The following is a 24,519-nucleotide window of genomic DNA, read 5'->3' on the forward strand; positions in this document are numbered from 1 at the left end:
GCTGAGGGGAAAGAGAGGACATCTCAGGGAAAGGCCCAGTGTTGGCACCTTACTTCACTGCAAGGTCCTAGTGGGGTCAGGGAGGTCCTTTGCTGTCCCTCTAACCTGGTTTCCGAATGTTGGTCGTTCCCTTTAAGAGGCAGGTTACAGTAGGAGGGGGAGGACAGACTGTATTTTCTGTGATGAAAGTGCAGGGAGGAGCGCTGACAAGGGCAGCTGCGTCTGAGGACGGCCCTCCTTCGGCCAACAGGAGCAGGGTGAGCTGGCAGCTCGGCACACACAGCTCCACTCCCAGAGTGTTGTGGATACCAGGCACAGGATATCTGACGGGCTCTCCACCCCCTTCCCTGATAACCGCTTCTGGGGCTGCTGACTCACCTTCCCTGCTTCCCTGGGGCAGAGGATGCCGTGGGCAGACACTGGACTTCCTGAGGTACCGGGGAGCCTCTTCCCTGCCAGGCCCATGGTGGAAAGGACATGCTGGAATTGGAAGAGTTCGGCTACCTCTGCCGACTCCCTAGATAAGGGGCCTTGGAGAAGTTACCTATTCTATTAGCCTCATCGCCTCCTCTGTACAATGAGGATAGTGAATGAGCGATGTACAAATAGTGACACTTTAACACTGGGTCCATAATAGTTATTATATAAATAGTAGTTATTCAATAAATATGCTCTTCAATAAAACTGCCACTTGCTGTGACCTTGGATAAGCCCCTCCACTTTCTGCCTTCCCTGATCTATTAAATGAGATTATGTGATCCACAGTCTATCCTTGCTCTCAAACCCTCACTCTGGGTGAGAGGAAGAGGGCAGCTGTTGCCAGATGTGGAAGCTGTGTGCCCTTTTCTACCTATGTGAAATTGTTAGTCGCTCAGTCATGGCTCTCTGTGACCCCACAGGCTGTAGCCTGGCAGCCTCCTCTGTCCATGGGATTCTCCAGACAAGAATACTGGAGTGGAGAGTCATTCCCTTGTCCAGGGAGTCTTCCCAAGCTAGGGATCAAACCCAGGTTTCCCACATTGCAGGCAGATTCTTTACTGTCTGAGCCTCCAGGGAAGCCCTTTTCCTACCTGGCTGGGCTCCAAACCATATGAGTGACTGCAAGCCATATGACCAGATGAGTTGTTTCTTACTTCTCAAGAATACAGGGGAAACAGCCACCTGTTTTGTGGTGGAGGATCCTCAGAAATCCTGATTAAACAATCCTGTGATTGTACAGATGAGGACACAGGCTCCAGAAGGAGGCGTGACTCACCTGAGGTCAGCCAGCCAGTGGGTGGTGGAGGTGGGTGGGGACCCAGCACTGGTGCGTCTGTGGTCCGTGCTCCTTCCACCACCCTGAGCTGCTCCCTCCAGGTATCAAGCCTTGAAAACTCCCATCCTGTCACCAAGCTGCTTCACTATCCCCAGCTTTTTGGGAATCCTTATCCCCATTTCCCATTGGCTTTCTTCAGGTAAAATCCCAAAGCCTAGGATGTAAAAAAGGTGATAATCTTGGCCCTGGCTCCTCCTGGTACTGGGGCTGGGTGTGGGTGAGTGAGTGCCAGCTAAAAGTCTGCATGACATGGGAGGGATAGAGGGCTGGTTTCCAGGGGAGGGGATCTGGAACACACTGACAGCTGGGTTACTATCTGTTTTGCCTTTAAGGGAGGAAGTTCTCAGGATGGGTACCCAATCTTCAGGAAGGATGTGGGGTTGGTGTTTACTTTCTCTCTCCTTTGCAGACCTGCGTGAAATCTGGAGGTCAGGGTTCCCACCTTCCTAAGGGCGGTTTTCACTAGAGTGAAGCACTATCTGCTATTCATCCTCAATTAAATTATCTCACGAAGAGGGCTTAATCCTAAAGCAACTATGCCAGCTGAGTCTCGCCATCTATAGATTTTAGAGGCTCTTCTATTCTCCAATGCCACTGCTTAAGGGAGGCTCAAATTCCACCCTGACTCTAAGGAATCTGGTCTCTCAAGAGACCAAGTATCTGCTTTTGGCCTTTCTTCAAGGTGCTTGTGACCCTGCCTTCACTTGCTTCTCCTGTCACCTGGGTCAGACCTGGGCTCCCCCCTAGTCTTCTCTGTAACAAGAGCCGGGATCCAAAGTGGCAGTTCTGCAAGGAAAGGGAAAGACTGCCCCAGCTTTCAGAAAAGGAGTACCTCCTAGCACTCAGCCTGAGGAAGAAATCTCATATTGCCTTCCCAAGTTATGAAGTTTCTCCTAGCCTCTAAACCAGAACCCTTCCTCCTACAGGTTAACTCCTCAGTGTTTCCAGTAGACACCACACAGGTGGCAGTGAGTTCCCGCCTCCAAACACTAACATCTTACAGTGCTAAAGAGGAAGACAATACACATCAAACTAGCTCCCTTTTCCTTCCCTATACTTGTTCTCAACCCCAAGCTTCTGATTCACTGGCCTTTCCCCCATTCTCCTGAGCGAATCCCAGGTCTCCACCAGCAACACAATGAACAAAAGCAAACACATCCTCCTCGTCTTCTGACCTGGCCAGTCCTGGGGTGTCCGAGCCGCAGGCCCTGAAGGAGGGATGTGAGCTGGTGGAGGGCTACTCCGTTCAGAGCCTCCCGTTGTCTCCATGTCCTTTTCATCCTTCAGCCCAGAGGCTCCAGCTGCTGGGCGAAGGAAAGGTTAAACCAGCTGGGCAGCACTCACTGCCCCCATACCCCACCAGAATCTAAGCTGAGAAACGGTGGCAGGAACAAAGCGGGTGTTTGTTGGGTTTCTCTCCTGCCGGGGAGGCTGTTCTCTGACCACGGCATTCCTGGGTTGGACAGAGTCAGCTGAGAGTGGCTTCTCCCCACTGCTGCTGGAGCAAAACCCACTGCCTTTCCACAGGCTGTGCTTAGGTAACAACTCGGGCGGTTCAGGAGCTTCGGCCTGGCCTGAGCTCAAAGCAGAGGCATTAAAATAAGCTCAAACTTGAGAAAAGCTAAGTCTTCAACACAGGAAGGGCTCGAATCAGGTGTAATCGATAGCTTTTCAAGAACAGTCAGTGAAGGGGCTTCCCTGGTCCAGTGGTTAAGAATATAGCTTGCAGTGCAAGGGACACAAGTTCAATCCCTGGTCAGGGAACTAAGATCCCACAAGGCAAAGCAACTAAGCCCACATTCCGCAACCAAGACCTGACATGGCCAAATAAATATTTTTAAAAAATAACGAATTAAATTACCCTCGGAAGATCTGGGGCTAGAACAATCGCAGACCGTCTTTCCCCATTTTCCCTCCTCTACTGTGGAGAAGGGCTCACAAGCAAGGAAGGTTTAGAGAAATATATGGTGACTGGCACAGTGGGCAAGAATCTGCCTGCTAAAGCAGGAGACAAGGGTTTGGTCCCTGGGTCGGGAAGATCCCCTGGAGAAGAAAATGGCAATCTGCTCCAGTATTCTTGCCTGGAAACTTCCATGGACTGAGAAGCCTGCCAGTTTATAGTCCAGGAGGTTGCAAAGAATCGGACATGACTGAGCGTGTGGTGACTGGTGAAAAGAGACAGGGAAACAAGGGACAGAAGCAAAGACTGTCATGAAGGTGGATGAGCAGAATGCCTCTGAGGGGACGGGAGCCACACTCCCTGGAGCAAGGAGGCAGAGTTCAGCTCACTTGTCCAGGAGCCTGAGGAGTCAGGGCCTGTGTACCAACAGCAACCTGAGTGCATCCAGGCGATGGGAAAACAGACAAGTCAGGGTGGCATTTGTTTTTATTAGAAAACCCCATCTGGTAAGAACTTTCCTAAGCCAGTACAGAGACTGGGTAGCCTCCAAGAGTCCCACAGCTTTCATCTCATCTTCCACCCACTTTTGGGAGGGGTGGCAGGGGATGGGGTGGTGTCAGGCAGCCTCCAAAATGCCCTTTCCTGGACCCCTGAGAGTTCACATGGCCAGCAACATACCCCCGGCACCTCAGTGCTACAACACAGGGCCCCGAGGTCAAGACAGCTGCCAAAGGTGTTCCTGTTTGTCCGGCTTCATGATGGAACCAAAGAGGCGCTCAGACTCCCCGGCCTGGTCCTTCACTCTGGTTAGAGCAGGACAGGATCCAGGAGAAGATGGCCAAGGGCTGAAGGAGAAGACACTGCATCTGAGATTCCCTTTGGAGTCTGGAAAGCACCTGGATTTCTTGGCCAGGGAGGGCTGTGGAAGCCCCACTCAGTTCTTCTTGGTTTTGGGGGTGTCGTATTTCCTCTTGCTGGAGTACCACAACAGCAGGGGCACGCCGATAGAAGGGAGGGTCATGACCCCGAAGGCTGCCCAGTCCAGCTGTGGAAGACAAAAAAGGCCTTGCTAAGAAGCTTGGATTAGGGCACAGGACGGGACTAGGAGGGAAGGGCCCAGTGAGAAAAGGGAGCAGCCAGCCCAAAGAAGCAGAGCGTCAGCAGGAAGGCTCCTCTCTGGCTGCTCCGGACACAGAATGGCTCACTAAAGACCGCCCTTTCGAGCTATGAAACCAAAGGCCTCCCCTGACCCAATCCAATCTGGGAGAGAAGCTTCTCTCTACCAGACAATCTTTAAGGAGGGAGATGTCCAGGTGACGCCCTGACAGTCAAGCCTCCTGCAAACTAACCCTGGCCCACACCGCCAGCCCCTCTCTTCCATTCCTCTGCGTCACATGCTGCCCTCCAGCCTTCCTAAACTACCTGCTATTCCTGGACTCCACTTTTTCTCACTTTAGAGCTACTCCCTTTTCCTGGGGTGCCTCCCCTTCCTTACCTCCTCTTTAATTAGTGAAACCCCTCTCCCCCGGAAAATCCTCCCTGACCCTCAACACCAGGTTAGGTGTTCCCCCTGCATCTCCTCCTGAGCCCGGGGTATGACTGCTATCACAGCAGTCTCCCTCCACTTAGGCCTCCATAAGCCCATAAGACCTTCAATGGGAGGGACTGTGTCTTGCGCTGGTTTCTCCAAGCAAAGCACAGAAGCGAGCACGTAATTTGGAACCTCATAATTATTCCCTGAAGGAATGAATAAATGAATCTCCTCATTCAGCACTTTAGGCAAATCTTCAAAAAATTCTCTCCTAGACTAGACTACAACAAAGTTCCCATTTAACCTCCCGATGCTTGGCGACTCTTTGAATCTAAGCAGATACTCTTTTCATCCTCGACTTAGACCCAGGACTCCAAGGTGGGGCTTTACTCAAGGCTGAGCAGAGAAAAATGGCAGGTTGTTTTTTTTTTGGTTCTGGCAATTGTGATCTCCTTGCCAAAAATCTCTAGCCATGGTTAAATCATGATGTTTGATGGCGGTGTGTACCAGACACCAAAAAACAGATATGACAAGAACCAACCAACTATACATATCTTCTAAGGAGGCCAAGAGGTCTCAGAACAAACAGGGTGTTCTCTTCCCAGGGGAATGATGAGAGGCCTGCAAAGCTTACAAAATGGGGGGAGAATCTTCGATCAAACTCCCGCTGAGCCAGGATTCCTCCCTGCCCAGGTGCACTGGTAAAGCCAATCTGAAAAGAAGCACAGAAGGCAAGTCTTTAGCTCTTCCTCATCCGGGAAAAGGGCAGTTTTCCAACCAACCCAGTTCTAAGCAACAGAATCTTAGTTCCCAAAGGCCCAAGAAACATCCAGATGAGGAAAAGTTTTTCAACTAGAGAAGATGGATGGTTCTTTCGTGTGTTGTAAAGATGAGTCAATTAGGAGCCAGGAGACACATGATAAGCATTTACTTAAAAAAAGAAAAAAAAAAAAAAAAAAGGTAGGCCAGGTATGCTGCGGTAATGAAAGCCTCAGACTCTGGAGAGGGCTGCTCACCACCACTGGCGCTTCTGCCCTTGGCAATCATTCCCCATTCCTCAAGTGGAAACACTTCTGTAACGTACAAGCTGACACGAGGCTCCAATGAAATAATGAGAAGGATTCCGTAAAGTCTCAAGCCCTACCCAAATGTACATTACCAGAGGAGGGGCCGAGTTTGCCCCACATTCCTTCGTCTTGGAGAGCAGGCCAAGAGTTTGGAGCACATGGCAAACAACTCTGTTCTAAAGTGGCAGCTGAGCCTCGAAGTTTGTGTCTTTTAACCCATCAAGGACCAGGTGGAACCAAAGAATCCCAAACAAGGTTCTTAAAGCACACAGGATGGAAGACGTGAAAATAACATGACCAGAATTACAAGAATATATTCCCACAGGTTCGTTTTAAAAAGATAATTCGGAGAGTGCACTAAATGTTTGAGTCTCTTGAATTTCTTACAGTTCTATGGTTGACTATGTTAAGTCCCTTCCCCACTGTGCACTTACTAAGGAGCCTAAAGCCCATGTATATTTGTAAATTCATGACCTAAGCTTTTTGAGGCCTACAACAGTATCTTATTAATCTTCTTTGTATTTCCTATCATCTAGCACATTGTGGGGGCTCAATAAATGTCTGCTGACCTTTACATCAACCAATCAAAAGACTGTTTACATTGGACTTCTACCCTATATGGGAAACAGAAAGAAATCTAAGACACAGTCCCTCACTTCAAGGCATTTATAATTAAACTGGGAGGTGGGGGGTGAGGGAAAAGACCTAGATATAAGAAAGAGAACTACTGAAGACAGTCAATAATTAAATGTTCAAGTGGCATGGATTTTAAGAGGTTCAGACGTTTTGATGCCATCAATGAATGTTTAGTGAAAGATTGAGTAGGAAAGCGCAATATGAACTGTAAAAGCAGGAGACAGAATCAAGGAGATGCAGTTCAGAACTGGGTCTTGAGAAGGTGCCAGATAATGAAGTGGAGGAGAGAGAGGACTTCAAACAGAGAACAAAGGCAGAGTGGAAAGGAGGAGCACCGAGAGAGGAGGCGCTTGGCCTCACTGGACAGAGGATCCTGGCGGCTCAAGGACTGAAGGGAGAGGCAGAACCCAGCAAGACTCCTGAAGGGTATGCAAGGTATCAAGGGTGGCCTTGATGGGAGAAGCAGGAGCATTCTAAGCAAGGGAGAGACACAGACACAGTGGAGACAGGGAATAATCTGATGGCAGTGTAGAAGGTGGACTGGAAACGCAAGGACGGTAAAAGACCAGGTAGCACATGACACTGTACAGAATAAGAGTGAAGCAGAAGGAGGGAATCAGACAGTACTCCCCTCCTGTTCATTTCAATTGCTTGATTTTGAGACTTTACAACATAAGTTGAAATATGCTCCTTCCTACAACAATATCTCAAGTTTTTGGTCCTTCTTATGGAGAAGACTCTTGAGAGTCCCTTGGACTGCAAGGAGATTCAACCAGTCCATTCTGAAGGAGATCAGCCATGGGATTTCTTTGGAAGGAATGATGCTAAAGCTGAAACTGCAGTACTTTGGCCACCTCATGCGAAGAGTTGACTCATTGGAAAAGACTAATGCTTGGAGGGATTGGGGGCAGGAGGAGAAGGGGACGACAGAGGATGAGATGGCTGGATGGCATCACTGACTTGACAGACGTGAGTCTGAGTGAACTCTGGGAGTTGGTGATGGACAGGGAGACCTGGCGTGCTGCAATTCATGGGGTCGCAAAGAGTCGGACATGACTGAGCGACTGAACTGAACTTCCTCAGAATTTAGCACCTGTTCTGGAGATTTTCTGCAAGAGATTGCAAAAGAAGGTAGAGCTGAGCCCCAGCCAGCTAAGGGTTTGGGTGACTCACCACAACAGGCCCATCCTCCTGGGCCAGGTATGTAACAGTTGCTGAGGTGAAGTTGAAATAACCAGCCTTGAGAGGGCGCAGGACCACAGTGTGGGAGACGTTGCTAGCACTGACTCAAGAGTTAAGGAGGGACAAGGACAAAGCTACAGTTGTAACAAACTTTCAACTTAGGGACTAAATGCACCATTCACAAAGAGAGTTGCTAACACATGTAATATTTCATATCTAAGATACTCTGCAAAAATAATAAACACAGGCTTTGTATCTAAGCCTAAAGTGGGTGGTATTATATGATATCTTTTTAATCAAGTTAAGAGGTCTATGACATAATATTGAAATGTTATAAAACAATACAGGTTATAGATGAAAAATTAGTCACTTAAGGTCACAGAAAATCTTTCTCTGCCTATAACTGAAGGAAATTCTTGAAAATACAAAACAAAAACAATACAAAGAGAACACTTACCCTTGTCAGAAAATCTAAATATACTTTAACTCACAAGGGAAAAAAATAATCTAAATCAAAACACTCAGGAAGGAACCTTCCCTGATGGCCCAGTGGTAAAGAATCCGCCTGCCAATGCAGGGGACAGGGGTTCGATCCCTGGTCTGGGAAGATTCCGCATGCCGCAGAGCAACTAAGCCTGAGTGCCACAGCTACTGAAGCCGGACCTTTCTAGAGCTCGCACTCCCCAAGAGAAGCCACTGCAATGAGAACCCCACACGCCACCACAAGAGGAGCCCCGCGTGCCGCAACTAGGGAAAGCCTGCAGACAGCAACGAAGACCCAGTGTAGCCAGAAATAAGTGAATGAACAATGCATTTTAAAAACACTCAAGAGATTACCAGTTGATCCAAATAAGGGGTGCACTGAATAAGAAGAGCCTTTAAAAAGGTCACCCAGGTCCTCCACACTAGCATCCCACAGAATTTCTTTTAAAAGCACCTTAAAGATCATCAACCAGCCAAAAACATCTGTCTACATTTTCCCAATATAGAATGTTTTAGGGATTTACAACCTAAACTTCATACGAAGAGTTGACTCATTGGAAAAGACTCTGATGCTGGGAGGGATTGGGGGCAGGAGGAGAAGGGGACGACAGAGGATGAGATGGCTGGATGGCATCACTGACTCGATGGACGTGAGCCTGAGTGAACTCCGGGAGTTGGTGATGGACAGGGAGGCCTGGCATGCTGCGATTCATGGGGTCGCAAAGCGTCAGACACGACTGAGCGACTGAACTGAACCGAACCTAAACTTCAGCAACCTCCTTCCTCAGGCCCACCCTAAGTCATGCACACACACTTCTCACTAGTCTCTCTTGCCACATCTTATCCAGAGAGGTGGCAAGAATGGCCATATACACGTAGACTGACGTGACCCTACTGCTTTGCTGGCAACATCCCTCCCAACATCCCATCAGCCTTCATCAGCCAGTGTCAAGAGGATACGGAGCAATCCGGTCCCATTTGACGTTGAGCATTCCAGAGACAATGCCAAAGTCTTCAGGAGGGAAGGAATCATCAGATAATTCCACATCTAATGCAGCACTAAAGAAGGGAGGAAACAAAGAAAGGTTAGTAAAGTAATGGTTATAAAATTAAAGCAGTTAGCAATCAAATCTGTCTGCTTGTCCTAAAAAATCAGAACTACAAAATACAGGTACAAGTCATACAGTTACACTGAAGAATCTCACTCAAGGCCTGGATTCTGGGCACCAACATAAAATACTCAAAATATCTAGGAAAGAATGGGCCTGAATCCATTTTTGCCCTAGTTTTTTTCTCACGTACGTGTATGTGTAAGGAGGAGAACGGGAGCAAGATGCATATGGAAAAGAAAATTAAAGGGAATAAAGTAAAAGAGAGGACTTTCCTGGTGGTCCAGGGGACGCAGTAATGAATATCCTGCAGGCCATAACTAAGACCCGACACGAAGCCAAATAAATAAATAAAAAGGAACTTCTCTGGCAGTCCAGTGGTTATGACTCTGTGCTTCCAATGTGGGACACTCAGGTTTGAGCCCTGCTCAAGGAACTAAGATTCCACATGCCCCACAGTGTGGCAAAAAAAAAAAAAACAAACACACAAAAAACACAACCCAAAGCCCAACCAAACAAAACAGTGAAAGACAAGAAAAAGGCCAATCTAGGAAAGGAAGCTGAAACTAAATCCCTAAGGTAACAAAAGATTATACATTTTCTGCCTTCTCATTTTCTTCTTCCTATTTCACCACAATTCTTGCTTCTTTCCCACTCTGAAACTCTTTCACGTCAAAAAAAGTGGAAGATGGTTTCTTGTAGCTTAGATAAGAATATGTCCTCCTCTTTCAAAAGCAGATCCAGCAGTATATTCATTCATTCACTCATGATGTCTGCTGCTGAAAATCTCCCAAAGATAAATCACTGCTGGTCCCTGTTCCCAGCTAGGAAATTTAAGAAACCTGAAAAGGACCCAACCTATAGCTCCAGCGCCTCCTTACCTTGAGCCAACATTGTAAATGTTGTACTGTAAGGTCAGGTCTCGCCCCTCCACAGCATATCTGTTCAGCAGTGATTTGGAAGCCAAAAGCCTGGCTCCCTCCTCTGCTTGAGTGACAGCAAATAGAGCCAACACCGCGAATGCCAGCAGCCTCATCTTTGGAGAAAAAAGCAAAGCGAGCAGTCAATCCAAGCACGTAAAACCACCAAAAGCTTCCTGACAGCTCTTTCTTTCAAACTCTGTCAAAGCTCTTTTGAGTTTGTTAAAGCGGCACCCCCCTCCAACATAGCAGTCTCTAAGCCACCTGGGCCCTGGATGCTCCCTAACTGGCAGGATCTTCTGAGAGGACTCCATGTGTCCACGCTCCTTGGGCTACCGGATTCGGCCGATCTCGGACCCACAGCAGCCTCTAGCTTTCCTTCACGCAGAAGCACCCCGCGGCTGCTACCTCCCCTCTGGTCCTCCTCCACCAGCTCCCCTGGGATTCCACGGCGCGCTCGCGGGGTCCTCCCCCACGCTCTTGCATCCCACCCTCCATCCTTTCCCTGGGATCCCATTCGTCCTCGCCCTGGGGCCCTCCGTGGCCCCAGTCCCCTCCCTCATTCTTGCCAAGATTACTCTTCCTCCCGCCAGCAAGCACTCTCTCCTCCCTGACCTCCCGGAGCTAACTTTTAGCCGCTGAGTGCAGTGCGGACACAAGATTCCCCTACTCTCACTCGCAACCCCAGTGCCTGGGGACTCACCGTGCACATCCCCCAAAGCCTTTCAGGGGCCGTCAGAACCGGAAGAGAGCGTCAGCACCCGCAAGACCGGAAGTAAGCTCTTGCCGGAAGCTTGGTTGCTCTTCTCGATGCCTACTGGGAGTTGTAGTTCTTAGACAAGCCCCACCTTTCCCTTTGTAGTGCCCGCTGGTCTCCGGGATGCGATGTGCACCCTTGGTCTCTTTTTTTCCCCTTCTTTCCCTTCTTTCTTTCTCGCTTTTATCATTCTGCCCTCCAGAATGACTTTTCAATCTGACTTGCTGTTACTGTGGACACCCAGCACCTGACTTAGTGTTTTGTGGAACTGACAAATTTAGAGATTAGAGTCATCTGTCTAAAATCTATCTATCCAGTATACTGTCAAACTGGAAATTAGAGAAAAGCTATCTCTCTTGGGGCTACCACCGTTCTTTGTATTTCCAGTCGAGAAATTTGGTCATCCCGTATATCAAATAAGTCACCAAGCCCTGAACTTTCTTTAGAAGCCCTTTGAAGGGGATTTCAGAGGGCTGCATAGGAACCTGGAATGTTAGGTCCATGAATCAAGACAAATTGGAAGTGGTCAAACAGGAGACTGCAAGAGTGAACACAGACATTTTAGGAATCAACGAACTAAAATGGATGGGAATGGGAGAATTTAATTCAGATGACCATTATATCTACTACTGTGGGCAAGAATCCCTTAGAAGAAATGAAGTAGCCATCATAGTCAACAAAAGAGTCTCAAGTGCAGTACTTGAGTGCAATCTCAAAAACGACAGAATGACTCTAGGCAAATCACTCAATATCAGTAATCCAAGTCTATGCCCCAACCACTAACGCTGAAGAAGCTGAAGCTGAATGGTTCTATGATGACCCTACAAGACCTTCTAGAGTTAACACCCCAAAATGATGTCCTTTTCATCACAGAGCACTAAAATGCAAAAGTAGGAAATCAATAGATACCTGGAGTAACAGGCAAGTTTGGCCTTGAAGTACAAAATGAAGCAGGGCAAAGGTTAACAGAGTTTTGCCAAGAGAATGCACTGGTCATAGCAATCACCCTCTTCCCACAACACAAGAGACAACTCTACACATGAACATCACCAGATGGTCAATACAGAAATCAGATTGATTATATTATTTGCAGCCGAAGATGAAGAAACTCTATACAGTCAGCAAAAACAAGACAGGGAATGGACTGTGGCACAGATCATGAACACTTTATTGCCAAATTCATACTCAAATTGAAGAAAGTAGGGAAAAACCACTAAACCATTCAGGCATGACCTAAATCAAATCCCTTATGATTATACAGTGGAAATGACAAATAGATTCAAGGGATTAGATCTGATTGACAGAGTGCCTGAAGAACTATGAGCTGAGGTTTCTAACATTGTACAGGAGGCAGTGATCAAAATCATCCCCAAGAAAAAGAGCTCTGGGAGTTGGTAATAGACAGGGAAGCCTGGCGTGCTGCAGTCCATGAGGTCGCAAAGTGTCAGACACAACGGAGCGACTGAACTGAACTGAAATCCCCTGAAAGAAGATCCTTTCTTCTTTCCTCCTGTAACTGCTTTAGTCTGTACGCATGGCTATTGCTATTTTTCACTGCAATAGTCTCGCTTTCTTGAGTCTTTCTCTGCACATTTCAGTCAGCTAGTAGACAAACTTCCCCAAACAGCATTTTGACTCTATGTTCAGAGGATGGATAGTGAAGTTAGGCAATTTTGAATACATGGCTTCAAATCTCTGTTCTGTCACCTAAGTGTTTAGGTAACCTTGAAGCAAGTGTTAACTTCTATAAGCCTTGGTTTCCAAGTCTGTGAAATGAGATAATTATAGCACTCTCAAAATGCTGGAGGATAAAATAGGATGATGTATGTAAAACCCTTAGCATATTGTCTGGCACGTGTGTGTGCTCCATAAATGGTAACTATCAATATTGCTATTATACATCTCCATTGCAGCATGAGTTCATTCAATATGCAATTATTGGGCACATAATTGTGCCTGGCACTGTTCTAGGTACTGAGGATATAGTGATGAACAGAACAGGTAATTTTTCTACTTTCTGGGGGCTTAACATTCTTGTAGACTGATGCACATCACCAGCATTTGCTTTAGTAGCCCCTCCATTCACCATTTCCCAGACTAGAGCTCCTTGAGGACAGGTGGTCTGTTTCCCATTGCTTAGTGTCATGCCTCAGCACACAGGATATACTCCAGGAATGACTCACAACAAATTCTCTACACACAACCTCCTACTTCCTTTGTGTGTGGCTTCCCTCAAAAAATTCTCTGTTGCCTCTCTTTCCTATTCAAATCCAAGCCCTTCTTCAGGGCCTCACCCTAGTCTCATCCCCTCTGGGAAGCCTTCATTGGCTTTGCCAGACTGCATTGCTCTTTTACAGTACCACAGTGACATGTTGTAGGTTTTTGTTTGTTTTCTGATTGTTTCTGATCTGGAAAGTCCACCTTCATGATTAGGTGCAATTTGTCTAATATACATTTATCCAAAGGTCCTACATTGATGCTGAACACACGGAGGTGCTCAAGAAATATCTGCTGATTGGAGGAATCTTCATCATTTCTGTTTACAGTCTCTCTATTGAAATCTACTGACTAGAGGCGTGGTTTTGAGATTTGATTGCTGGGAATTCCCTGGCAGCCCAGTGGTTAGGACGCCATGCTTCCACTACAGGGGACCCAGATTCAATCCACACAGTATGGCCAAAAAAGAGAGAGAGTCAGTTGCTAAGGGAGATGCTTCTGTTGAAAGACTTCCAAAGGAATACAACTTATTCTTTCCATCCTCATGGGGACTCCAAACCAAGAGCTTGAGTAGAACTTTGTTAGATGTTCAGGGCACTGTGTGCCAGGAACAGAGGAGTGCAGAGCCAGCCTCAGGCTACCTAGGGTGCTTACTGTGCCCCCAGGATGGTGTCACTGGCTTTCTGTCCTGTTTCTTGGTGTTTAAGGCAGAGCCCAAGCTGCCCACTGACTGCTCTTTGGGAATCTGCAACAAGAGGGCCACCAAGAGAATGTGTGACTAAGCTGAGAAGGAAGTGGCAAACCACTTTCCAGCTGGTGGCTGGGCAAGCACTCAGAAATAGAGCCTTGCTGTCAAACCTAGGGGCCTGCAATGGGCATCAAGTTAGCTGGAAGGGCACTCTGTACGTGGTGATGGAGAGAATATGAACCACGCCAGTTTTCGTGGAATATCCAGGATCAAAGTTGTTACAGTAAATTTGCAATCTTTTTTTCTTACTTTTACATTCATTTTTTGATTGTGATAAATACACATAATATGAAGTTTACCATTTCAACCACTTGAAATGTACATTTACATTCACATTATTGTACAGCCATTACTACCATCCATCACCAGAAACTTTCATCTTCCCAAACTGAAACTCCATACCCATTAAATACTAACTCCCAGGGCTTCCCTGGGGGTCCAGTGGTGAAGACTCCACACTGCGATGCAGGGCACACGGGTTCAATCCCCGGTTGGGTAGCTAAGATCCCACATATCACAGAGCAGCTAAGCCCCGTGCCACAACTGCTGAAGCCCAAGTGCCTAGAACCCATGCTCTGCAACTGGATAAGCCCACTGCAACAAGAGGCCCACACGCCACAACTAGAGAGTAGACCCTGCTCACCACAACTAGAGGAAAGCCTGCACATAGCAATGAAGACCCAATGTAGCCAAAAATAAATAACTCAGTACTAACTCCCTTTCTCCTGTCCCCAGCCCCTGGCAATTACTATTCTACTTTCTGTCTCTATGAATTTGACTAGTCTAGGTACCCCATGTAAATGGAATCATTTAAAAAAATAATTTTTAATTTACACAAATATTATAGGTTTATAGTCTTATTTAAAAAATCGAACAATAATGAAATAGTGGGTATAAAAATAGTGGATATAAATATCAGGATGCAAACTCAGATGTTTAAGACATGTTAACTTCCTTAGTTTTCTACAATCAAACCCAATTTCTTCTTCCAGTCCCTGTTCCATTAGGTAGCAAGGACTTAAACCTTTATTCCTGCAGGAACTCCCCAGCCATTTTCTCCAGAGTTGCCTCTAATTTTCTAGAGGGCTCCCAATGTGCTACAGGCATGGAGAGAGGGGATCAAATACTTCTGGTGTTTGGTCATCAATACTTGTCCTCTTTGACATCCACTGAGACTTCCTGCGGAGAAGGCAATGGCACCCCACTCCAGTACTCCTGCCTGGAAAATCCCATGGATGGAGGAGCCTGGTAGGCTGCAGCCCAGGGGGTCGCTGAGAGTTGGACATGACTCACTGACTTCACTTTCACGCATTGGAGAAGGAAATGGCAACCCACTCCAGTGTTCTTGCCTGGAGAATCCCAGGGACAGCGGAGCCTGGTGGGCTGCCGTCTATGGGGTCGCGCAGAGTCGGACACGACTGAGCAGCAGCAGCAGCAGAGACTTCCTGAGCCTGTCTGTTCCCGGATGTGAGTTCACACAGAGCACAGGTCATCCTCCTCAGGCTTATCCCAGACCTCCACAGGCACAGTTCTCCTCTCTCTCCCTCTTCCTTTTCCTCCATCTGCTTTTTTCTTTTTCTTTTTGGCCACACCACTCATCTTGAAGGATCCTAGTTCTCTGACCAGGGATTGAACCCAGGCCCCAGCACTGAAAACACCAAGTCCTAACCACTGGACCACCGGGGAATTCCCTCCCTCCCTCTATGTTTCATGCCTCTCTGGAGCCATACGGAGCTCAGCTGGGCTCTCTCTGGCCCTTCACTTGCTTCTCAGTCACTCCTCAATTCCACAAACCAGGCTGAGACCTGGGGTGAGCAGAAATCCGAGTGTCCCAGACCCACTCTCTGGGCACAGTGTGCATTTTGGGGAGCAAGTGCAAGAATCCCTCTTGGATTTACTAGCTTATCTGGGTTTTTTCTTTGCCATCCTCTCCAAATTCCAAATTGCGTACAGTCAGAGCCAGCAGAGCCTCGGAGCTCCTCTGAGGGGCTTAGCCACAGATGCCTAAGGCCCCCTCGGTCCTGTTCCCTCCTCTTTCTTGTCTTCCTCCCCAGTCTGGGTGCATTCATTCTAGATGAGATCAGCTGGGTGAGGGGATAGAAGTGATGGAAAACTGGTTCTAACTCCTGTAGTATTTCCTCAACAAAAATTTCCTGATCATTCTCCAGAGTGCCAGGCACTTTTCTGGGCAATAGCAGTGGACAAAACAGACAAAAACTCTGCCTGTCTCTCAAAAGAGACAGACTAATAATAATAGTGATAAGCCAGACAGAATGCCATGCCTTTCTTGCTAATGAGTCACTGTCCAATAGCACTTTTGGTGAAAATGGAAGTGTTCTATGAGAGCTCCACTGTCCAATATGTTAGCCACCAGTCACGTGTGGCTATGGAACACTTGAAATCCAGGCTGGGGAACTGAATTTTTTAGCTTTATTTCATTTTAACTAATTTTTTTTTATAATGATGACTATTATTGTCACATCATCATTATTATTGGCTACACTGGGTCTTTTTGGCGGAGTGGGGGCTTCTCTAGATGGAGTGTGTAGGCCACGTTGCCCCATGGCATGTAGGATCTTAGTTCCCCAACCAGGGATCAAACCCGTGTGCCCTGTATTAGAAGGAGGATTCTTAACCACCAGACCATCAGGGAAGTCTCCATTTTAATTAATTTCAACTAAAGTGTGAAACAGTCACATGTGGTTAGTGTATTAGAACCACAGTCCTTATATACTGACATCTCTCTGAACTTTGGCTTTGAAATCCAAAAGGCCAGGGTGTTGACGACTCTCAGCAAACCTTTTCTCTGCTTTTCTTCTGAAACTTTTCCCCATCACTGGGAAAATGTACAGTCTGAAGTGAAGCATATGGAACAGTTTCTAGCAAGTCTCCAGCAAGAAATGCCCAGATCTCGACTGAGTCCACTGACTGCCTGAACCCAGGGAAGATGCCTTACTTGTGGTAGATGCTTCTGGGTGCACAAAGCACAGAGTGCTCCCCTTCCTGTCCCCCTCTTACTTCCAGGCTCCCAATTCATCAAGAGGGAAGGAAATAGGACTTCCTTAGGAAGGCTGAAGAGAGCCAACAGGAGAGCTCGGTGTGATGGATTCCTGTTTCCCACTTAGCCCCTTTACCCTTTTATTCCCCACTACCCTATATGCAGGTTAGGAAGCAACGGTTAGAACTGGACATGGAACAACAGACTGGTTCCAAATAGGAAAAGGAGTACATCAAGGCTGTATGTTGTCACCCTGCTTATTTAACTTATATGCAGAGTACATCATGAGAAACGCTGGGCTGGAAGAAGCACAAGCTGGAATCAAGATTGCTGGGAGAAATATCAATAACCTCAGATATGCAGATGACACCACCCTTATGGCAGAAAGTGAAGAGGAACTAAAAAGCCTCTTGATGAAAGTGAAAGAGGAGAGTGAAAAAGTTGGCTTAAAGCTCAACATTCAGAAAACGAAGATCATGGCATCTGGTCCCATCACTTCATGGGAAATAGATGGGGAAACAGTGGAAACAGTGGCAGACTTTATTTTGGGGGGCTCCAAGATCACTGCAGATGGTGATTGCAGCCATGAAATTAAAAGACACTTACTCCTTGGAAGAAAAGTTATGACCAACCTAGATAGCATATTCAAAAGCAGAGACATTACTTTGTCAACAAAGGTCCATCTAGTCAAGGCTATGGTTTTTCCTGTGGTCATGTATGGATGTGAGAGTTGGACTGTGAAGAAGGCTGAGTGCCGAAGAATTGATGCTTTTGAACTGTGGTATTGGAGAAGACTCTTGAGAGTCCCTTGGACTGCAAGGAGATCCAACCAGTCCATTCTGAAGGAGATCAGTCCTGGGTGTTCTTTGGAAGGAATGATACTAAAGCTGAAACTCCAGTACTTTGGCCACCTCATGTGAAGAGTTGACTCATTGGAAAAGACTCTAATGCTGGGAGGGATTGGGGGCAGGAGGAGAAGGGGGCGACAGAGGATGAGATGGCTGGATGGCATCACCGACTCGATGGATGTGAGTCTGAGTGAACTCTGGGAGTTGGTGATGGACAGGGAGGCCTGGCATGCTGCGATTCATGGGGTCGCAAAGAGTTGGACACTACTGAGCAACTGAACTGAACTGACTGACCCTCATCTCTAGGAATGAGGAGCTATTTTAGCATGAAAGCAGATCACTCTTGTGCTCTGATAGATGGTCTCTATGAGCAAGGGAGCAGCTTGTTTTTTGGTTGGTTTATAGATGTCACATTCTGAAAAAGACACGGCTTGACTCACTGTGGAAAATTCTTAAAGAGATGGGAATACCAGACTACCTTACCTGCCTCCTGAGAAATCTGTGTGCAGGTCAAGAAGCAACAGTTAGAACTAGACATGGACAAATGGACTGGTTCCAAATTGGGACAGGAGTACGTCAAGGCTGTATACTGTCACCCTGCTTATTTAACTTATATGCAGAGTACATCATGCAAAATGACAGACTGATGAAGCACAAACAGGGAATCAAGATTGTTGGGAGAAATATCAATAACCTCAGATATGCAGATGACACCACCCTTATGGGAGAAAGCAAGGAGGAACTAAAGAACCTCTTGATGAAAGTGAAAGAAGAGAGTGAAAAAGCTGGCTTGAAACTCAACATTCAAAAAACTAAGATCATTTCATCCAGTCCCATGTCCTACAGAAGGACATGGCAACCTACCCCAGTATTCTTGCCTGGAGAATCCCAGGGACAGAGGAGCCTGGTGGGCTACAATCCATGGGGTCACAAAAGAGTCAGACATGACTTGGCGGCTAATCAACAATGTACCTTTCACTTCAGATTTACCAGTCGCAAAGAGTTGGACACGACTGAGCGACTGAACTGAACTAAACTGAACATTTTCTCCATTTGTTTTCTCTCTCTACATATAAATTAACATATGTGTGCATACACATATGCTATACATTCACATATATTTTTTTAACCATTCAAGAGTCAGTTGCATATCATGACCCTCCATCCCAGTTGTATCTCCCTCTTGTATCTCCCAGCAGCAGGAATATTCTTTTCCATAAACCCAATGAACCCAAACAGGTTTGACACTGATAACACACTATTTTCAGGTTTAGAATCCATATTCAGTTTTTGCCAAAATGCTCTTTAAGACCAAAAAAAAAAAAAAAATCTAGGATCCTATCAACAAATCGACTTTGCGGCATTGCTTTTAATCAATAAATGCGTGCCAATTCAACGAAATGAGTTTCTCCCAGGGACAGCTGTGGACAGAGAAGAGAAAGGCATGCAAGGCAGAGCCTTGGTTACTACCTTCAGAGACTGAGAGGATGGCGGGAGGAAAGGGAGAGGAGGCTCAGTCAGAGCTCAGGCTCTTGAAACCGACATTGAAGGGTCTCCTGCTAAGTCTTTGGATCCCTGAAGATCTCAAACAGGCCTGGCCACCCAAAGTGGGTCATGGACTATTTTCTGCTCCATGCCAGATTTCTCTCTAGCAGATGCAGATTCCGAGGTGGATTCTGGGATCTATATCTTCCATGTCTTGGTGCCCTTTGGGGTTTGGTCCCACTTTTTAGGATTTGGTCAGTGTTTTTTCTTATTTCTTTCTGTATTTTCTTTGGGTCTTTGTTGCTGCGCCTGGGTTTTCTTTAGTTGCAGGGAGCAGGGGCTACTCTCTAGTTGTGGCACACAGGCTTAGTTGATCCACGGCATGGGGAATCTTCCCAGACAAGGGATGGAACCTGGGTCCCCTGCATTGGCAGGCAGATTCTTCCCCACTAGACTACCAGGGGAGTCCACAGCGTTTCTTCTTAAGCTCAGTCTTCTTACTCGGAGCCCTGGTGGGGGCTGGGGGAAGGGGGTGAGCAAATGCAGCCTCTTCTTGCTGAGAGTGAAGGAGAAGGAAGGGTGTGTGTGTGTGCGCGTGTGCGTGTGCACCCTCTCAGCATCCCTCAGAGGAGCCCTCCTTGAACCTATGAGCCTGGGACCCCGCCCTTCTGTTGCTATGACAACCGCTTCTATGAGGACATAGGGGCTAGAGAATTGTGAGTGCGGGGTTAGAGAGGGAGCGCACCAGAGTCTCAATGCGTTAGTGATCGTAGGACTTTATGATGATGAAGAAGAGAGATAATACGTCTCTGTCTTCGAACCTGGAAGTAGGAGGGCAGGATGGGACACAGCAGGTGCAAAGGCAGGGTGACTCCTGACCTTCTACCTTTGTGTGAGCAGTCCCACTTCTAACTAACCTCTCCTTCTTCTTCCCTTTAGGAGGTTAAAGAAGCTTGGGGATCCCCAGGGGTAGAAAGCCCCTCCTTTAACACCACTGATATATCCTTGACACCCATCCACAGCTTCACTGATGACCTGGGCTATCAAGGGAGCCAGGACCTGACCAGCGTGAGTACCCCTCCTCTGGGGTCTCCCACCCTTTGCTCTACCCCCGTATGGGCATCTTAGGTCACTGACCTCCCCTTTGATGTTCTGTGGCAACCTTCCATATCTTGTCTATGTCCTTCCAATTCACATTGTTACTAAACATGGCTCAAATGGACTCCTTCCAGGAAAAAATACCGACGGTAATAGTAATCACAGCTTATATCCATTGAATACTTACAACATGCCATTTTATGAGACTTTATCTCTCATGTAAACTTCATAAGAACCCTGTACGGTAAATGCTATTACTATCCCCATTTTTCAGATGAAGAAATGGAGACAAAGGTAAATTAAGTAACTCTCCCAAGATTGCCTAAAAGATGCTGGAGTTTGAGCTCAGTTTGCCTGACTCAGGATCTCACACACAGAACTGCCTCCCGGCTAGCTACTCGATCTTCATGAGTGAGCTCCACTGTATCCTCTCAACATTTATATGCTGTTGAACACACTTGATATATGAACTTACTTGCTTGTTTATTTGGGGGAGGGCTTAAATGCTAGCTGTCATTTTGTTATTGAGCTATAATTGACACACAATACAACTATACATATTTAAAGTGCACAACTTGATGTTTTGGCAATGTATATGGTTGCAGAACCATCACCACAATCAAGATAATAAACAGATCCATCACCTTCAAACAGGAACCGCCTGGATTTCTAGAAAGATAAACTAGAGGGTTATTACCTGACTTCTAGAGGGATGCTTTAACCAAAGTATTTGAATCCTTTTTAAAATCATGAGCTCTCTTCTGATGCGCTTAGAAGATGCCTTCGTGTCCTTTGCTGATACTGCTTGGTAACTTCTCTTTGGTCATTTTAAGCGCATGTCTTCCCGAGGCAGGGCAGGCTAAGCTGTGCTTCCGACTCTGTACTCACAAGCAGGTGAGTGCTTGCCTTAATCTTTCCCTCTGATCTCCGTCCTTCTCTGCCTCACTTCCCCCCCTTAGACTCCAAGTCCCATATGTAATGGGATGGGTCAGTGGCGAGCACGCTTCATTCCTTGCTCTCGGATTCTTCAAGGAAGAAGATCCCAGCCTCGTTCCAGGCAAGAGGCAGAAGCGGAATAAGACTGCCACTTTCCGGATGAGGAGAAATAAGGTGAGGGAGGAAGATGAGAATGACAAGGAGGATGAGGAGGACGAGGCAGGGCGCTCTCCTAGGGGGAGACGGAAACAACACGCATACTCAAAGACCCGCCGACCGAAGCAAAAAGAGAACTCAGGCGTCTTGGAAAGTAACTTGAACACGACAGTCTCCAGTACCAAGTCATCTCCCTGGAGTATGATGGAGTTCCGGCAATACTTGTGTATGTGTTGCCGAACGAAGCAGAAGCTAGTGGAGGAGAACAAAACGTCAAATTCCAAAGAAAGGAGAAATTCAGATGAAAAGGAGAATGGAGTCGCAGGTTCTATTAATGAGGAAGCAAGGCAACAGGCTCCTAAAGGAACTCCAGGGGAAGTTCTGGGCAAAAGCCAGGAGAACAGAGAGTGTAATCCTTCAACATGTAAATAAAGCAGATTTTATTTTTATGGATGGTATGTATGAACCTGATTGATGATCTTAATTATATTTGTAGATGTATCCACTTTCTTCCTCCACCTCCTCCCCTTTCATCTCTCTGAACATCTTCTCATCCTCTCTAATACTATATGAATTTCCATCTCTAAGACATGGGGCTAGTGTATGGGTGGGTGAGACCTGGGAGGGTTCAGGAGGCTTCTGAAACCCTTGAGGTCTGCAACTCCGAGAAGGTGAAAAACAACCTGAAGAGAAGAGTCTTGGGGTAACTAATGAGGGAGGCTTCAAGGCCTAGCTTTCCGGGTTTCAACTCCAGACTTGTCTCACTTTCTCCCTCATAACTCTCAGCTCTATATAGCAAAACTTTTGAGCTTCTGATTGTAGCAAATAAGAAGACCAGAAAAAAACTGCCCACAGGGATTCTCGAAGCCATTTTCAAGATTGCCATCACGGCAACAAAGTTTAAGACTAGCTCCCAAATTTATATTGCCATCTCACTTTTCCTTTCTTAGCTTGAGTAATGGAGAAAAAAAAAAGGTGGGCACTTTCCCTCCAGGTTCTATCTTCTCTCTTCCCCACATATTCAGTAATCATTCAGAAGGAATCTTAGAAATCAGGAAAATATCTCAGGTCAGATTCCCTAGAAGCTGAGCCTGAGATGGAGGTTCTTGAGCAAGGGTTTTATTGAGAGAATGCTCTCAGGAGGAAGGTGGACGAGGGAAGCAGATTAGGGCAGGGCAGAAAGCTAGGCAGGGTTAAGTCTGTGTCCACCTGATCCCAAGGAGCTCTGAAGTGTGGGTTACATCTCAAAACTGGTTGCACTTTTGAGGCAGGGGGTTGGCCTTTTGTAAGCCCATGTCAGTCAGTCACTGTGGGCTGCTCGAGATTCTCCAGGGAGGTAGCCTCCCTGCTGACTGAAGGCAGTTCTTTGGTGAAGGACTGTGAGCTGTTAGCCATCAACTCCATAGCAGCTGGAAACGGGTGTGCGGCCCCATAAAGGGAATCTGGGCAGGGCAATTCTGTAATTCATTGAAATTCTTGTGTTTCCCAGGATATACTTAATTTTTGTAAATGTCCCAGGTGCGCTTCAAATATGTATTACAGTAAAGTGCACAATAGTTAACATAAAAATGGAGAAAGAGCAGCTCTCCTTACAGAACTGCAGCAAACACGTCAAGAGATAGAAAATCCCTATTAAAACACCAAGAGTCGTAATCGTTGGAGCAACATCCAACCATGGAAGGTGGAATTAATGGGTGAAAAATCGAGGAGAAACAGGGCACTTGCGCAGTCTTCAAGTATCTCCTTCAAGGTATTTGTTAATTACATAGGTCAAAATAATAACTTTACAAGCAGGAACATAGTGCATCCCACCTCCTTTTAGCTAAGTTATCAAGGGTAACATTGCCAGTGATAAGACATATTGACATTGTGTACCCTGATATGTGCTGAGAAGGCACACATGTCAAAATGCATAACTTCTGTCTAAGCGTGAGAAATATCAGACAAACCACCAAATTGAGAGACATTGTACAAAATGATTGACCAGGACTCCTCAAAAGTGCCAGGGCCCAGATAGATGGACGGCTGTCAAGGGGGAGACAGGATGAGGGAGGAACAGATTGCGAGTCTGGGATTAGCAGATGCAAACAATTATATATGGAATGGATAAACAACAAGGTCCTACTGTATAGCACAGGGAACTATATTCAGTATCCTGTATTAAACCATAATGGAAAATAATTTTAAAATATATATATATGAAACTGACCACTTTGCTGTACACCAGAAACTAACAAAACATTGTAAATCAACTATACTTCAAAAAATAAATTAAAAAAATAATTTAAAAAATATTTTTAGCATGCCGCATAGCATGTGGGATCTTAGTCCCAACCAGAGATTGAAATTGTGCCAACCTGCAGTGGGCGGGCAGAGCTTTTTTTTTTTTTTTTTTAGAAGCAGGGAGTCTTAACCACTAGATAGCTAGTAAAGTTCCTAATTAATGAATTTTATAAAATGTTCGCCACCACCCCGAAAAAAGAGTGCCAAGGCTCTGAAAGACTGTCACATAGTAAAGGAGACTAAGGAACCGGGACAGTTGTTAATAAATACAATGTGGGATTCTGGATTGGATCCTGGAACAGAAAGGACAAAGTGGTAAAAGTCAAATAAAGTCTGTAGTTCAGCTCATGTTCTCATATCAACGTTAATTCATTTTGGTAATTTTACTGTGATTATGCAAGATACCAGGCTTTCCAGGTGGCACACTCTTAAAGAACCTGTCTGCCAATGCTAGAGATGTGTGTTGGATTCCTGGGTTGGGAAGGGCCCCTGGAGGAGGAAATGACAGCCCACTCCTGTATTCTTGATTGGAGAATCCCACAGACAGAGGAGCTTGGCAGGCTACAGTCCATAGGGTCACAAAGACTCAAACACAATTGAGCGACTAACACACACACACAAACACAGAAATCACAAAGAGTCAGACATGACTGAAGTGACTTAGCACGCATGCATGCATGCAAGATACTAACAATAAGAGAAGCTGGGTGAAGAATATTTGTACTATTTTTATTATTTTTCTGTAAGTCTTTCTCCTACGGTAAGGAGAAATAGTTCAGTTCAGTTTAGTCGCTCAGTCGTGTCCAACTCTTTGCGACCCCATGAACCACGGCACACCAGGCCTCCCTGT

The 24,519-nt window shown here is 46.4% G+C and overlaps 1 protein-coding gene across 2 annotated transcripts; it reads right to left on the reverse strand.

Annotated features, from left to right (window-relative positions):
- On the reverse strand, positions 3,684-10,930 carry SSR2 (signal sequence receptor subunit 2). 2 transcript variants are annotated; one of them, XM_005677363.3, is made up of 6 exons: positions 10,847-10,930; positions 10,105-10,259; positions 9,075-9,173; positions 7,623-7,731; positions 5,381-5,458; positions 3,684-4,260 (listed from the first exon to the last, which is right to left on the reverse strand). In XM_005677363.3, the coding sequence occupies exons 1-6, from the start codon at positions 10,853-10,855 to the stop codon at positions 4,150-4,152; spliced, it is 561 nt and encodes a 186-aa protein (XP_005677420.1). In that variant the 5' UTR covers positions 10,856-10,930; the 3' UTR covers positions 3,684-4,149. The 2 variants fall into 2 exon arrangements, with proteins under 2 accessions (XP_005677420.1, XP_005677422.1); XM_005677365.3 differs by lacking the exon at positions 10,847-10,930 and adding an exon at positions 10,773-10,795.

This window comes from Capra hircus, chromosome 3, assembly GCF_001704415.2.
Source record: "Capra hircus breed San Clemente chromosome 3, ASM170441v1, whole genome shotgun sequence".
NCBI classification, from domain to species: Eukaryota; Metazoa; Chordata; class Mammalia; order Artiodactyla; family Bovidae; genus Capra; species Capra hircus.

What these genes read in the sequence shown, in the direction of transcription:
- SSR2 (XM_005677363.3), bottom strand. An exon ending in ATTTACAATGTTGGCTCAAG is followed by an intron (nt 9,174 to 10,104) that starts GTAAGGAGGCGC and finishes TCCCTTCTTTAG; the next exon opens with TGCTGCATTAGATGTGGAAT. An exon ending in GAAGATTCTCCCCCCATTTT is followed by an intron (nt 4,261 to 5,380) that starts GTAAGCTTTGCA and finishes TGTCTTCCACAG; the next exon opens with CTGGACTGGGCAGCCTTCGG.